We start from the raw sequence: 17,751 nt of genomic DNA on the forward strand, positions 1-17,751 counted from the left end.
CTTTTCACAGGTAAAATGAACACTGCATACTACGCAAACATCTCATTTAAAAAAAAAACATTTAACCTGTTACACTCATTTACTATAATCTCATCTCATCTCATCAGCTGCACCGCTTATCCTCAGTAGGGTCGCGGGGGTGCTGGAGCCCATCCCAGCAATCATCGGGCAGTGGGCAGGGGACAACCTGAACTGGTTGCCAGCCAATCACAGGGCACACGGGGACAGACAACTCACTCGCTCAGTCACACCTAGGGACAATTTGGACCGGCAAATCCACCTGAAATGCATGTCTTTGGAATGTGGGAGGAAACCGGAGTGCCCGGAGGAAACCCACGCAAGCACGGGGAGAACATACAAACTCCGCACAGTAAGGTCGGGAGCTGGATTTGAACCCACGCAGGAGGTTCCCACGACCTCAGAACTGTGCCGCACACGCGCTAACCACTGCGCCGCCGTGCTGCCATTTACTATAATATTTATTTAAAATTGATTTAATTATATACACATTCATTGCATGAATGTCAAACTTTTTATTTGCTTTTTGTTATTTTAATGTTTCTATCAAGGATTCTAGGGGTTTTGAACGCATTAGCTAATTAGCATAGATTTCTATCTCCCGCCATACATCATATTCATTTTGCGATTCCCACCTCAGAAAGGATTCATGTCATATCCCAGGGGTGAACAGTATATTATATTCCCGAGATAACACCCAATGAATAGGAATACATATAATAAAAGTACTTGTCCACGTAGGATCATTATTATCCTTGTGAAATAATTTCTATCCCACGTATTCAACAAATACACCTTACGATCACCACTTCAGAATGGATTTATGTCGTATTCAATGAGGTCTACTGCATATTATATTACCGTAAATTCCGGACTATAAGCCGCTACTTTTTCCCCAAATGTTCAGCCCTGCGGCTTATTCAGTAAAGCGGCCAATTTATGTAATTTTTCTAACGGCCACCAGCGGCACTCGAGTACAAAAGGTAAAATTTAGACCGGTGGAATTGTGCGCCGAGGTAGACTGCATCCTCTTAGTTTATGTTCGAATTGTCCGTACGACAGAGGACAGGGGTTCGTTCCGATTATGAGGAAGACGCCCTTGATGGCGACAGTTATGAGGAGAAAGACGAGGACGGTTCACCGTGAATTTCGCAATTGCGGTACGACTTATCTCTAACAGCTACGCTTTGTGCGTTGCGAGCGTGTTAGGAGTAGCGTGGTGGTACCTTTCACAGGCACGGTTTGGGATGAAAGTTATATTATTATTATTAAAGCTTTGAAAACTCTCTCGGTGTACCGTCTTTCTTTGTACATATGTGTAACCATGTATAATATGTATTTGCAACTGTATATTTCTGTAATGTATTTATTTTAGAGACTTATTGTGATATGTTTTCTACGAGCGAATCAAAAAGAAGGGGCGGAGCAAACGCGGGCTGACGGGAAGTGGGGTAAAGCTGAGTTAAATCTCTTTGTTGTTGCAGCGGACAATAGTGGATATATATTTTTCCCACCCTTAAATTTGGAAATATACATTTTTTTTGTTGGATTACTTTCAACGGGACCTGGACTTTAAAGGTTTGCATTAAATTCTAACTACCGGTATCATTTTCCATTCATGTTGCCGATTGTGGTTGATGGATTGTGTTCTATATTTGCAGTTACAATCATGGCACCTAAAGTCAGGATTGGGATAAACTTGTGGCTGTGTTACATGTTTAAATGTTGGCGCATGCAGCTTATATACAGGTGCGGCTTGTGTAAGGACAAAACCAATAATGTCCGCAAAATGTGGTGCGTGCGGCTTATAATCAGGTGCGCTCTAGAGTCCGGATTTTACGGTACCCAGAATTCACCCATATGACTTTTTTTAAAGGATAGGAATACATATAATGCAAGTACTTGTCTGAGTAAGAATCATTTTTAGCTTTTGACGAATGACTACTATGCCGTTGCTAGGTTGTAAAAAATAATTTACTGGAAAGATTTTGTCTGAGGATGACTCAAGTGAAGCAATGACCCTGAAAACAGGAATAGGAGTCAAACGGGAATAGCTTGACTTATCCAAAACTCTATTTTCATATAATGGCTTCTTAATTTCCAGTCTTTTCTTGTAACCTCTCCTATCCCCTTTTTCTTATTGTTTAGATCAGGGGTCTCCAACGTGGTACCTGCGGGCACCAGGGTGCCCTCAAAGAGACAGCTGAGGTTCCTTGAGACCTGTTCTGTAAATAGCTCACCAGTGTTGGTTTATTGTGATTTCCTAGTAAAATTCTTCTTCTTATGGGTAACCTGAGTCTATTTAACCCAACTCCCAATAATTAACCTGGTAATAAAGTAGTTTTTTTTCGTTGTCATACAATAACAGTTATCGGCCCCCTAGAAAATAAGATTCAATAGTTAATTGCTATAGTAATCAATGAGCCGCCGGTACTTGGTAAAAATATTTCAAGCATTTACGTTCTTCATTCGATCTATTTTCGATTTTCTATTGAAGTAGTAGCACAACTTGGTTGTTTCTCTTCTCTACCTCTTCACATTTTTCACGAGGCATCAAAGTTTACTTTTTATCGTGAGTTTTTCTAAACAGTTAAGGGATCCATGAGCAACAAATGTATTGGTTTAAATACGTAAATAATTGAAATATAGAAACAAAAATATATAAAATGCAAAGACCCTTGCGGGACAAAGAGCCTTTAATATGTCACAAAATCAAAAAGCTACAAGTGATCCAATTTGTATTATATACTTCGATAGTTGCTTGGCATGCATTATTTGGGAAACAGTTTCCCCCCAGTATCAATATTGTCACACGGCGCTGCCCGTCAATGCCAAGGCCTGGCTTATCTCTCTAAAAAGTGGGATGACAGCAGAACCAGATGATGAAGGTGCTATGTCTGAGTCAGATCAGGAGGCATGTCCTGCTTCTGGTACCATGGAAACCAGTACTATCTGTTTCAAGCTGGGGAGCAAACCCCTGCCCAAAAAATGGCCTAGAGAGGGATGGGTGCTGCTAGGCTGTACTTGCCCAAGACACACAATAGGAGGTGGTGAGACCCTAGCAGTTAAGGGATCAGAGAACCATAAATAACAACAATAGATGCATATCAAACTGGGTGCCGCTAACTAGTATTAAAAAGTAGATCTCAGCTTGAAAAATGTTGAAGACCCTTGCTTTATACACTCGTCTCCGGCGATGACGCCGCAAAAGCCGAGCTGCCTAATCAAATTTCAGCCAAGGCGAAACAAGGTCCTCCTCCTCGCCGCCTCGCCCCAACATATGCTCGGGAATTAGCATGACGAGCTAGGAGCTATTTGTCCTTGGCGAGCACTGACAGCCGCGTACGGAATATAAAAAAGAAAATCCGTGTGAGTGCCGGTGCTGTCAGATGTCATACATCACCATCAGTCCTCATATTTGCATTCTGCCACTGTACAGATATCAATTTATCAACAGAACAGCTAAATGAAATAAGTCTCGGAATGACTCACACGTTAATCGAGATCAGTTCCACACTGGAACTCATTTTCGGTAGGGATGCACTATTAAAAGAGCCAATACTTAGTCACTTGACGCCACACCATGATATTCAATCAGCCAACACTACTTGTCGGAAAGATTTGAAGTATTTGTGTTCCTTATCAGACTATATTTAAATGTCCTATAGAAGTAAAAACACAACTTGGTCATGTCTCCTCTCTACATCTTTATTATGTGAAGGAGGCACCCAAGAGCTGGGCTTGCTAGGAAGATTTGCAGCATTTTGTTTCTAATTAGAAAATTATTTTTATTTTCTCTAGAAGTAGTATGCACAACTTGGTTGTGTGTCCTTTTTACTTCTTCATTACTCTGAGGCACTGGAGAGCTTGGCTTGTTAGAACGATTTGATCAGAATGTACTTAGATTTTCTATTGAAGTAAAACCACAGTTTGGTCATGTCTCCTCTCTAATCTCTTGGTGTGAGAAAGGCATTGGAGATCTTGGCTTGTTTAAACAATCCAAACATTTATGTTCCTTATTAGAATTTATTTTGATTTTACATGAATGTAGTAACACAACTTAGGCGTGTCTCTTCTCTACCTCTCTGTGAAGGGTTTGGCTTAATACACACACTACAATAACTATAATACACTACACAGCATTATATCCAGGCAGAAGATCAGCTTCAGCGACAGACTGCTGTCACTGTCTTGTACCACGGACAGACTGAAGAGATCTTTTCTTCCTTATGCCATGAGGCTCTTTAACTCCACCCGGCGGAGTAAAGGCCCACATTAAACCACACCCCCTACATTGCATATTACCGTACTTTTATTGCAGTGTGTATTTTATGTAGCACTATTTAAATACTCTATACAACACGCTACAGTGGGTATTAGCACGTCACATTGGGTATTTGTATATTGTATTCCTTTTGCCTTATTATTGTATTGTTCTCAGCGAAGGGATGCTGCTGGAAATGTGAATTTCCCTGCGGGGATGAATAAAGTATCTATCTATCTAATAGACATATTCTAAGCATGTCTGTATCCCACATATTGAGATTTTTTTCTAGTTATAGTAGTACATCTTTGTCATGTATCCTCTTTCTCTCAGCAATTTGTGTGAGACACAGAAGAGATTGTCCATATTTAGTCGCATTGTCCAGGATAAAGAAAAAAAGAGTTATCAGTCCCCAGAGGCAGGACATTATCGGTTATTGTTATCTGTAGGAAGTTTCTATAGAATAACAACAATAAAACAAAACATGGTCATGTCTCCACTCTACCTCTCCATAATGTACACAAGGCCAAAATCGGTTGTATGGTTTGGGTAGAAGGAAAAAAAAAAGTTATCTGTGTCCAAAGGCAGGATATTGTCTGTTATTGGTATTGGTAGGATCAGTTTTTTAAGAAGCAGTAACACAACTTGGTTTTGTCTTCTCTTTGTAACGTGCGCTAGACACCGGAAAGTTCAGCCATGTTCATTAGCATGGATGAAGAAAAACAAAATTAGCGGTCTCCAGAGTCAGGAAACCATGGGTTATTGGTATTGTTAGGAACAGTTTCTACAAAAGAAGTAACGCATCTTGGTTGTGTCTTCTCTCTACTTCTTCATAATGTCTTTGTTACTTACTCCTTGGGTGGGTTGAGGTCTTCGGGTCTGGTCTCGAAAAACACTCTGACCTCTTCGCATTGTGAGATGTAAACCGGCAGTTGGATGAGGGCCTGCAGAGAAACCATAAACAAACACAAACTATTCTTCATCTCCTTTTAATTAACCAAGGGTTAACCCAACAATCTAGCTTTAACTCTTGAGAAATGTAACATCAGTTGTCGGCCCAATTAAAAAAAAAAGACCTGATGATTAGTCACTTGATGTCATGCTATTATATTCAATCAGCCAACTGTAATTGTCCTAAAGATTTGTGTTAGTTATTAGAATATATTCTGATTTTATATAGAAATAGTAGCACACTTGGTTGTGTCTCCTCCTTACCTCTCCATACTGTACATGAGGCACTGGAGAGTTCAACCAAGATCAATCGTATGGCTCAGGATGTTGTGATTGTATGGCCTTATGAACTTTAGATTTCTTATTGTTCCTCTCTACCTCTTGGTAATATGTGTGGGGCACCGGAGAGCTCTGCCAAGATTAGTTGCATACATTTTCCTTGTTATCATGTTTTTATTTAGTCGCACAAGTTAATTGTGTCTCCTTTCTAACTTTACATGATGTGAGCGAGGGACCAGAGACCTTAGTTTCTTAGAAAATGTCTGAGCATTTATTTTCCTCTCCAGAATATATTTTGATTTTATATAAAAGTAGCAGGGCAACTTGGTCGTGTTTACTCTATCTCTTTGTTATTTGACTAGGGCACCGGAGAGCTTGGCTTGTTAAAAACATTCTGAGTATTTATGTCCAAACTTAGAATATGTTTTGATTTTCTTTAGAAGTAGTGGCACAACTTGGTTGGTTGTCCTCTCTACCTCTCCTTAATGTGAGCGAGGCCCAGGAGAGCTTGGCTTGTTAAAAAGATAACAAGCATTTATGTTTCTTATTGGACTATATTTAGATTTTTTATTGAACCTGTTTGTACCATGTTAGCGAAATAAATTGCTTCATGTGCTTCAGTATGAAAGACCTGCAGTTAAAAAACAAAAGTTATCAAGTCGTGACAATGAGTCGTTGTTTTCTGGGTTATGGTGCAAAACATCAAGTGACATTCATCTTTTTATCTTGGTAAGACGGGCCTACACATTACCACAACTTAACAAAGCGGTTGCCCCCAATGTTAGAAACAGTTGCTTGTCATCTGCATAGCAATGGAAACTAAAAGTATACTTGCAGAATATATCAACAAGCGAATGCAAATAATTACTAAAAATAACTACGGTTCCTGAAATATCATTTACTTTAGCAAAACAATTGGCTTGACATGCTTCAGTATGAGAGACATGCAGTTAAAAAACAAAGTTATCGGTATCAGGAGGAGAAAATAGTTATTGTGCATCCCTTGTAGGAAGCTAATCGATCAGACACTGTTTTGCTTGTTTTTTTTCTCTTTGCACCCCCCAGTTGGATTCTATCGATCCATCTTTGTCACGGTCCTGTGCAGGATCACTCGCACAACACCAAGTGACTCTGACTGCAGATGAAGACAAACGGGCATTTTTCTTATAGCTGTTTCCTCAGCCTTGTTCCCTTTCTCTCTTGCCCCGCAAGCAAACCAATTAAATGGAGACAGACAGTCCCTGGAAGGCTGTCCGAGTCCTTGTACAGAGTTTATCGGGAGACTGACTACGTCCTCCTCTGGCGAACCCGAATACGATTTTGCTTTTAATACTCTTAAGTGTTTCCCTTGTGTCCTTTGAAGTTCCAATAATGTGGCAATGTTTGGATGCACGCCAGAACCAAGGTGCCCTTGTCCCACTTAGCCCCGTCATATGTAGGTAACGCCAGTTTTCGTGTTTCAAAATAGACACTGGGGTTGCTGATTCATTGTGCGCGCCTCATTGCACATTCAGGGAGCGTCCTCGCCACCCCTGAGCTGAATTGTTGATTAACTCCATGGCTAGAGTGCCCCACGGGTTCATAAGGTTAAAGGTCCTTCTGAACCGGGTGTCACTTCTTTGGATTTATTGTCCAGGCCGACGCCCCGTCCTTTGATCATTAGGCCCCTCAAGGGACGATGGCAGAGCAGCTAGAGTACGTTAGCGCAAATTGACTTAGGGCTGCATTAAGATAATTGTGCATTTGTTTTCAAAGAAAGGGTAAGACAAATGCGGGTATGGGCATGCTTTGGCCCACTGGCCACATTTGGGACCATTGGGTTTTTGAATTGGGCCTGCGAAACCAAATTTGTAAAAATGTAATGTTAAATAACTACTTATGTAATACCTCGCTACTTCACACGCTTGCAGGTTGAAAAATATTGCGATATCCATTATCCCTGATCACGCGTTGCTGGATGGCCATTTTTTCAGGTCTGGCAGCTTTTTATGTCCACCAGAAAGTGAACTGCACTTTGTAGGGCCCTGGTGCACTTTTTCTCTTATCATTTCTGCCTAAAGTGAACATCAATTTTCTTTCACTTTTGTCGATCCATTAAACCTGGTCAATGATACGTTTCGACCTGCTGAAGCTTCCCATTGTGGCCTGTTGAAAATGTACAACACTCTTGACTCTGATCCATTATCCTAGTCAACAATTTTAAAGAATGGAGGGCGAGAGGGCAAAATGTTGTCATGTGTGTTTTTTTTAATTTTTTTTAAATGAACTATTATCCCTACTCAACTGTTGCTGAAAATAGGTGGCGGGGGCTAAAAAACAAATTTTTACCATACAATATATTATACAATATTTTTTTGGTCACTATTTACCACAGTAAATGAGGTACTGTAATACAGTACAAATAATTGTTCTACTTTTTGCTGCAATGCGCACGTTTTCCCAAAGAATGTAAAAAAAACACATTGAACTTTGTTGGGAGTACGTTTGTTTAGTTCTGCACAATTAGTAACCAGAACTATAGTTTAAATCAGTTGTGCTTCGTTGTTGATGTAAATAACACATCCAAGACAACTATATCTTTTATTGCAAGCAAATGTCTTGAGCTTAGTGTCACTTTTGTCCTTGGTGTGCCCTTGTCATCCAGAGGTGGGTAGTAACGGAGTACATTTACTCCGTTACATTTACTTAGTAAGTTTTGAGAAAGTTTGTACTTCTAGGAGTTTTTTTGAATCCCAATACTTTTACTTGAGTGAATTTGTGAAGAAAAAAAGGTACTTTTACTCTGCTATATTATGCAACATTGAAGTCATTACTTCGTTACTTAATAAATCCCCTCCACGTAAGTACGCATCTGTCTGAATTTGCTAAGGCGCTTTTATCACGGTGCAGACCTCCAGCAGGCTCTACCATGTATAACCAATCAAATGTAGCAGCTTCATCATGTGACCATATTCAAATTCAGCGGGGTAAAAGTTATTTACGGATGAAACTGATTAAAAAAATGTCGTTTAACAATACCGACTATGAAAACACGGAAGAAGGGAATCACCCCTGGCCAAACTCCAGCGACAATATGCAATGTCTCCTTTGTTCGAGTTCATGGGCTTGCTTGTTGTTAAGATAAGTATTGGGTCTTTTAATGTGCTACGGGTGCGTGTTTTTTTTATTTGATTTCTACTATTTTTATTTTATTGTTTATAAAAGCACTTAAATGTACGTTAATTATTTTAATCTACTTTTAAATTAAATGTATTTTTTTGCTGATTGGATGGACTTTCATTGGTTGTTTTAAAAACATCAATTAATTCGCCGTTGTTACAGTTACTCAGTATTTGAGTAATGTTTTCACCAATACTATTTTATTTTTACTCAAGTAAGTATTGGAATGACTACTTTTACTTCTACTTGAGTAATATTATTCTGAAGTAACGGTATGTTTACTTGAGTCATTTTTTTGGCTACTCTACCCACCTCTGTTGTCATCCCACTATGAAAAAATATATATATTTTTGAAGGCACCTTTGCTACACAATAAAGTGTACTGCGCTCAAGGCCAACATTAAAATACCGTATTTTCCGCACTATATGGCGCACCGTGTTATAAGGCGCACCTTCAATGAATGATATATTTTAAAACTTTTGCCATACATAAGACGCACCCCATTATAAGGCGCTATAAGTGCATGCTAGTTTAAGATCAGGTAATTGTGCAATTTTGTAATTGTAATCCTGTGCAGTCCTTCGAGACATTTTTGTGATTAAGGGCTATTTACGGTAAATAAATGTGACTTGACTTGACTACAGTAGAGAATGTAGTTACGTTATGCAACCTCTAGAGGTTGCCACGCTAAAGGGAATGTCAACAAAACATTCAAAATGGTCAAACTTTATTGTTAACAAACAAGCTTTCCACAAGTCCATTCACTCCCAAAATAAATAAACAGCCGTTTTATTATTTTCTCTGAGGTAAAGCATTTTCGTGACACATCTTTAACATCTTTGAACAACATCAAGGCATATCATGTTAATTTTCCTCCATTTAGTCAACACGCAAAAAAAAACCCGTCTGATACTGTTATTTTAAATGAAACGTTAGTGCAATCGCAATAAAGTGACACTCGTAATGTGCAAAACCAACAAGTGCAAAACAATAACAATAAAGCAATAACATAATAACTGTAAAATGTAAAACGTAAACACACAAAAGAAAAACAAAGATCACTCTATAAGCTCCTCATCGACGAATCCCTCGAATTCTTCTTCTGCAGTGTTCGAATTGACCATCTCAGTGAATGGGCCATCCAACACGTCCGGCTCCCTTTCATCAAGGTCGTCATTAATTGAGTCAGTGTCGCTGATGTTGTCTGGCTGTTCGGGGACAATTCCCGTCTTCTTGAAAGCTCGGACCACAGTTGAGACTGATATATCAGCCCATGCATTTACGATCCACTGACAGATGGTGGCGTATGTCGCCCGGCGCTGTCTCCCCGCACGTATGAAAGAGAATCGTTGTTTAATATTTCCCAGTATGCACAGCGCGAAAAATGGAGTCGGCGGCTGTTTCTCGTAGTTGCGAGACCTTGCGAATTTAATATTGAGCCATATATAAGGCGCACTGTGTTAAAAGGCGCACGGTCAGCTTTTGAAATTTTTTTAGACTTTTAGGTGCGCCTTATAGTGCGGAAAATACGGTAATGTAAATATCACGGCTATAGTTTTCTGCATTTTTTATTAATACTGTATTCGTTTTATTCATCAAACACAATTAAAACACCAAGTATTTTGCTGGGAAAAAGTTCAGAGCTTTCTCTTTTGCATTTAGACTTCCACCCATCCATCCATTATCTGCACCGCTTATCCTCAGTAGGGTTGCGGGGGTACTGGAGCCCATCCCAGCTATCTTCGGGCAGTGGGCAGGGGACAGCCTGAACTGGTTGCCAGGCAGTCGCTCGCTCATTCACACCTAGGGACAATTTTGGACCGGCCACCTAACCAAACATGCATGTTTTTGGAATGTGGGAGTAAACCAGAGTCCCCGGAGGAAACCCATGCAAGCACGGAAGAACACGCAAACTCCATACAGGAGGTTCGATCTCATGACCTCAGAACTGTGCCGCACACGCGCTAACCACTGCGCCGCCGTGCTGCCCGCATTTAGACTTGTAAAATGAAATTTAGTACAAAAAAGGGACACATTTTTTTCTTGATACAGAGCAGTGGCAGTGAACAGAAGACAACTTCAAAAAACTAACATATTTTCCGGACTAATATTTATTTTAATACCTATTGAGTACCTTTTGACGCCTGCTGGTTGAAATGATCAGCATTTCACTTCCCAATTGTTTGCTGCAGTGTGATTTCAGAAAGCGATCCTGATTTTGTACTACTCAAGTGTCGTCAACCTATATGGTTAAAATTAGCATCTTGTTTTTGTTGTTTGGTCGTTACATACTTTGCATTATCATTGGATTTTTTTTCCTGACCGTATTAGTTTGACCGTGTCATTCTATATTCAGCAATTTAACAGCCGATGTAAGCAAAACTAAGAAAATAAAAGACATGTGGCTGTTTTTCTGAATAAAATTGTAAGACTACAAAACCTGGGGAAGTCCATTTGAGTCAGCGAGACCACAAAAGTCTGACTCAGCTCTTCTCTAACATCAACATGAAGCCCCACCTTGTCAACAAAACGTTTTTAAAGACTGGACGGAAATTTTTGGAGCATGTCAATCATATTCAAATGTTGTCTTTTTAATGTATATCTGACTTAATAAGTCGGGAAAACAAAAACTGAAATATCTTTAAATGAATCACTTTGCGGTTTTCCGCTCTCTGAGACAAGAAAAGCAAAGTATGAAACTCAAGAAAAGTATGACTTTTGCTGACGAGAGCCAGCTTAGCACTGCCAAATTTTTGGTCTTAGGGCAGCGTTTCTCAATTCTTTTCTGTTATGACGAAAAACAAAACAAAATCTCCCTAACCCAACTTGCTACACTACTCTAATTTTATATGTCTAGGAAAGTCTTGCATCTTTACAATAAAAGTCCATATGAAGAAGAAAGAATTTCAGATTTGTTGTTTTGTCCCATTCTCTATCAGTACTTTAATATTCATACAATCCATGACTCATAAACAAATGATGAATAAATTAATAGACAAAGAAACACAATTCCAACACTTCAAGACCCAAAAAACCTAATGAAACATAAAAAAAAAAAACACTAAAAAATGTAGTAAATATTTCTGGCAGCAAAATAATAATAGCTAAATAATCTTGAAGGTTATTTTTTTTTCTAAGAAAAGAACAATGTCTGTCCTATAATACTTTATTTCTGAAGCTGTACAGTATTTCTGGAATTCAGTCCAATGTGTGCCTCGTTTATCAATATATTTCACAAAAGCAATAAAACTGGGTCACAAAACATCTAGGAACTGATATATATTAAGGCTAAATGGTTTATCAGTGAACTCAATGTTTTTTTTTGCCCAAAGGGAGCAATTTCTGTCCTATCTCAATTTTAAAGGTGTACAAAATTTCTGGACTTTTGTGCAATTTGTGTATCATTTATCGATGTCTTATTTCACAAAAGCTTTAAGACTTTTAAACAAAACGAGCAGGGAACTGATAGATATTCATGCTAAATGGTTTAATTAATGAGCATAATGATTTTCTTTTGCTAAAAATGTGTAATTAATTGTGAAGGTGTTCAAGATTTCAGGAGTTTAGTACAATTTGTGTCTCGTTTGTCAATGTCTCATATCAGAAAATCTTTAAATCTTGCAAACAGAATCAGCAAGGAACTGATAGATATTCATGCTAAATGGTTTTTCACCGAGCTTAATGATTTCTTATGCCGAAAAAGGACATCTTTTATGCCCTTTAATACCTAAATTTTTAAGGTGTTAACGATTTCAGGACTTTTGTTCAATTTGTGCCATGTTTATCAATATATAATTTTGCAAAAGCCTCTGTATAAAACTAGTTCACAGAACATACAAGGAACTGATATATATTCATTCATTCTAATTAATCTCAAATGGTTTATCAGTGAGATTAATACTTCTCCGTCTCCCCAAAAAGAGCAATTGATGTCCTATAGTACTTCATTTCTGAGGCAGTACATATTTCTGGACTTAAGTGCAGTTTGTGCCTCGTTTATCAATGTATCATTTCACGAAAGCAATACAACTAGATGGCAGAACATCAAGGAACTTGTGAATATTATTGCTTATTGGTTTATCAGTGAGCTTTATGATTTTCTTTTTCCCAAAGAAAGGAAATTTCTGTCCCATAATACCCGCACAAGATTTCTGGACTTCAGCAGAATTTGTGCCTTGTTTATCAACATATAATTCCGCAAAAGCAACAAAACTGGGTCATAACACATCAAGGAACTGATAGATATGATTTTTTTCATATAATAACGCAATTATTTTGGGAATGAGGTGCAATTTTTGTCTCATTTATTAATGTTTCATATTTTAAAAAACTATAAAAGTTGCTCACAAAACGAGCAAGCAACTGATATACAGTACATGCTCATTGGTTCATCAGTGAGCTTAATACTTTTGCCCAAAACGAGCATTTTCTGTACTATAATACCTCAATTGTGTAGGTTTCAGGACTTAAGAGCAAATTGTGTCTCGATGATCAATGTTTTATTTCACAAAAGCTTTTAAACTTGCTCATAAACGAGCAGGGAACATATATTTATGCTAAATGGTTTATCAGAGAGCGTAATGCTTTTCTTTTGTCCAGTAAGGGGCAATTTATGTCCTATGATACCTCAATTGTGAAAGTGGCACATATTTCTGGACTTAAGTGCAATTTTTGCCTTTTTTATAACAAAATGTGGTCAAAAAACAAGAATGGTCAAGAAGTGTCAAACTCACCCTGCAGTACTCATTGATGGGCCTGAGTCTTTTCATGGCCACATCTCTGATATGACTCCTCCGGAATAGTATCTTCCCTGCAGCAAAAAAAAACAAAGAAAGATATTTGTCAGTAGTGTCGCTCAAGTTTCTAGATTCTCTAAAAGTTTATTGAAGCAAAGTCCATTATAGCTGTCAAAACTATTTTGGAAACACAAATTATGCTGTCTCAACTCAGCTGATGTGCGCTTAGCTACCCTACAAGTAGCGACATGCTAGACGATAACAATCTAAGTATATGGTTAGCTTACCTCTTTTCAAAGGGTTTCCACCCGAGCCTAAACCCCTCTAATACCACAGTGCCAATTATAGATAATTTATTGTATTTTGGTCTTTAGGCAAGCAATAATCAGTATTCTGATTAAGCCCTTTAAACACGCACAGTAATCCAATAAAGGTTTTAGAGGGACTACGTATGAGAAGACATTCTTTATAGGATTTGCTTTTCATTCATGTATAACAAACTCACACAAGCACAACTAAACTCTCTTATAGACACAGTCATACCCATGCACAAACACTACCATAGTCTCCCATAGACACTACTATACTTTCTCACACATACTATTATACTCTCTCACATATACTACTACTATACTTTCATACACACACTACTATACTCTCACACACTTACAAATATACCCTCACACACAAACAATTATATTCTTTCACACACACTACTATATCTCACACACTATTATACTCTCTCAAACAAACTTGCTATTAGTGTTGTTTTACTTTGGGTACTTTTGGTAACTGTGGCGATGCTCATTCATCTGTGTGTTTATGTTGTACTGGAGTTGCTCCCAGTGTGTGAGAGATCATCGTAGTGTATGGAGAGAGTGTAGTAGTGTGTGTATGAGAGTAAAGCAGTATGAAATGAAATGAAATGATCTGCATTTATATAGCGCTTTTCAAGTCAATGACTTCCCAAAGCGCTTTACAATGTGCTCCACATTTCCCAATAGCGCCCTTGCAGCCATGTAAGGTGCTAACCTGCTTATTGGGGGTATTAGGGGTTCAGTGTCTTACCCAAGGACACTTCGACATGTAACACGGACGAGCCGGGATTCGAACTGGAATCCCTTGATCCCAAGACGAGCGCTCTACCTCCTGAGCTACTGCTGAATGTATAGTAGTGTTTATGCATGCGTATGACTGTGTCTGCAGGAAAGTAATTGTGCATGTGTGAGAGGATGACATTATATGTGAGAGCAAGTATGATTTACTTCTCAAAAGGCCTCTTGTAACTGCGAGTATTCCAATTGCAATAGTTGGGTTAGTCATTTTATTTTCCGATTACCCGTGTATACATCTCATTCCTTTCTCTCATCCAGGGTATTGTGATGCCCCAAAGCACTGTGGGACTTGTAGTACAGAGACTAAACATACGTGTAAACTGAGGCTGACTTGCTAAAAAAAGCTTCAGTGGCTAATCTTTACCAAGATGTTTCCATTTTATTTTGTGCCAGCACAGGGAAAATACCACATGTGTATTCATCTATATACAGTGGATGTCACAGATGGTGTTTTTAGTTTGCAGTTAGGGGATGGCCTCAGTACTTGCCAGAATTAGTAGAGACAAAGGGCTAAAGTAGGGATTTTTCCACTACCTCTGTAACCACTTCAGCTCAGGTTTTGTTTTGTGATTGTCCACCCTCCTAGTATAAAAGTGATTGTCAGTTATGCAGGGGTTCGGACTTGTGAATCAAACAGCTGTGTTCTGTACTGCATTTATGACCGCAATATTATGTAATACCTCTACAGAACTGCTCAACTTGTTTTATCAAACTCACAACCTTCATGTAAACGATCATGTTGAAGCCTGTCCACTTCACTACGCACAAATCAGCAGAAATAATTAATAGGGCAACGGAACACAGAATCGCAATCCATTGGTTTAGCCAGGATTTTCCATTTTCAACATCTCCTCGTATAGGAAGAGTACTTGACGGCTTTCCAAAGGTTTTCAGAGTCAACAGAAACACAGTTACTTTTTGTGTTTACTCAGTTTGAGGTTTTAGCAGATGAACAGGGCTTGGTTTGTGAGAAGACATACAGAAACCAAATACTCAGAAACCTCCTGAGGCAGGAATGACTATCGGACAGGGAGGGAGTAGTAAAAAAAGAGGAGACGTATACAAAATAGTTTCTTGTGGATAGCGTCCATTTTCAGACTACAGAGCCATCTTCTTCAATCCCACAGGAAAAAAATAAATAAAAAAGTGTTTTTATTATGCATTGATTTTGGTTCCGCTATTAAAACTTTTAATATCCAAAATTCTCAGGCATCAGTTTGACTTAAAGGTCTCAAGTAGTTTTATTTCTGCAATGAAAATATCCAAGAAGAATGGTCAGTTTTTTAAAGCAGATAGCTAGGAAGACTATGGAAAATATTTTCTTTTCCTTTCTCCTACTGACACAGAGTCCATCCGTCTGTTTTTGTGTGTATCTCCTCAATGAGTTCCAGACATGCCTCAAATAAATCCTACTCCTATTCGGGCGGGGCGAGCCTTCGTTCATAACTCCTAAACTTATGCTTGGGCATGCTGGGAACTCATGTGCTGATCATAAAATTACGAACACACTACTTTATCAAGACTTGAAGTTGTTAAAGAATTGTTTTTCAAAAACGAATTTTAGCAAGGCAGAGTTGGGAATCGTCCAGGTAGGTTTGAGTTACACGCAGGGTTCGTACGGGTGCTTGAAGTCCTTGAAAATGCTTGAATTTCTATGCTGTGTTTTCAAGGTTAATAGTGGTTGAATTTTAAGTGAACTGCTTGTAAATTCTTGACATTGTTGCCATGTTTTTGGAAGTCTGACTCGATAGACCACGCATTAAATGAATATGCAAATTAGTGCAAATATTAGATATTAGTTCTGGATATTTATTATGGGCCATGCACACGGTGGTAAATTGTAATGAGAATAACTTCTTGCAACTGAAAATGTCAACTCTATATTACCAGAATTTTTACCTAACACCTACCTTAATCGCTGGAGATTTGTTTAAAAAATATTCATACACGTATTGTTCAGATCCACAATTATATTTGCTATTTACTCAAGATCTAAAAAACGTATGTCTTAATGAATGGACATGCAACATAAAAATCCCATATTTAAAAGGCAGATATATTTGTGGATCTGCAAGATACATGTTTCAGACCGGATTTCTTATTTTAATGGTACTGAGAATAGCTTGGGGTATGTCTCTATTACTTTTGCACATCAAGAAACTGATATTTCTGCCCATTCCTCCTTGCAAAACAGTTCGAGCTCAGTGAAGTTGGATTGAAAGCGTTTTGGTTTTAAAGGATTGGTTTTAAAATTCCTTGAATTTGGGCATGAAAAAGATTTACAAACCCTGCACACAATACTTGTGTTATAAAATGTCATTTTGTTTGCACTACACCTGTATTTAGTCTAAACATATTAGAAGGACTTTGAAGGCTTTGTTACAGTTAACAGTGCATTCTGGGTAGTTAGAAGTTGTTTGGGTTCCAGTTACAGAAGTCATATGTGAAACTACCATCACTTTTCTTCCTGAGTTTTTTTAGGGCCCGTTCGAAAGCAATTCTGAATGTGCCGTAACTACCGCAGTATATCCTAGTTTAGTGGAAGCCATTATTGGTTCAAGCTGCAAAAGTCGCATGTAAAACTACCATCACACTAATATCGGGATCAAACACAGATCCGTCGGAAATTTGAGTACCGTAAATTCCGGACTATAAGCCGCTACTTTTTTCCCAGACGTTCAACCCTGCGGCTTATTCAGTGATGCGGCCAATTTGTGTAATTTTTCTAAAGGCCGCCAGCGGCGCTCGAGTACAAAAGGTAAGATTTAGACCGGTGGAATATATGCGCCGAGGAAGACTGCAACTTCTTGGCTTGTGCATAAATTAAATTAGCGTAAACGTACCCTCATCATGCAAAATGCAAAAAGAAAGGCACGTCAAAAAATCCACCATCACCAACGGGTTCCGAAAAGCCGGTTTGCTGCGTGACGGAGAGGAGGGCACAGAATCAGGAGTGGAGAGAGTTCCAGCGACAGTGCGAGTCAGGCTACGGGAGCGCGGGACGACGTCTATATGACAAAGTTTCTTTCCGACACTGAGGAAGACGACTTTGATGGCTTCAGTTCTAAGAAAGAAGATGAGGACGATTTACCGTGATTTTTACAAGATCGGTATGTTTTTATAAAAGACCCGTTTACTGTGTTGTGAGCGCATTGCTAGCATGTTGCTACCATTAACTGCCCTGTCACAGGCACTGTTTGGGATGAAAGTTATATTATTATTATTATT

The 17,751-nt window shown here is 38.7% G+C and overlaps 1 protein-coding gene across 2 annotated transcripts in view; it reads right to left on the reverse strand.

The window, feature by feature from the left end:
* The window catches only part of sh3pxd2b (SH3 and PX domains 2B), a 58,039-nt gene that overhangs the window by 24,364 nt on the left and 15,924 nt on the right, over positions 1-17,751 (reverse strand). For both annotated transcript variants that reach the window (XM_088320502.1, XM_088320501.1), the window contains exons 4-5: positions 13,406-13,482; positions 5,135-5,226 (exon numbers count right to left, since the gene is read on the reverse strand). In XM_088320502.1, coding sequence (XP_088176628.1) covers positions 5,135-5,226; positions 13,406-13,482 — 169 coding nt within the window. The remainder of the gene's footprint in view (positions 1-5,134; positions 5,227-13,405; positions 13,483-17,751) is intronic.

Source organism: Urocampus carinirostris, chromosome 17 (assembly GCF_059441175.1).
Source record: "Urocampus carinirostris isolate Australia breed hairy pipefish chromosome 17, RoL_Ucar_1.0, whole genome shotgun sequence".
NCBI classification, from domain to species: Eukaryota; Metazoa; Chordata; class Actinopteri; order Syngnathiformes; family Syngnathidae; genus Urocampus; species Urocampus carinirostris.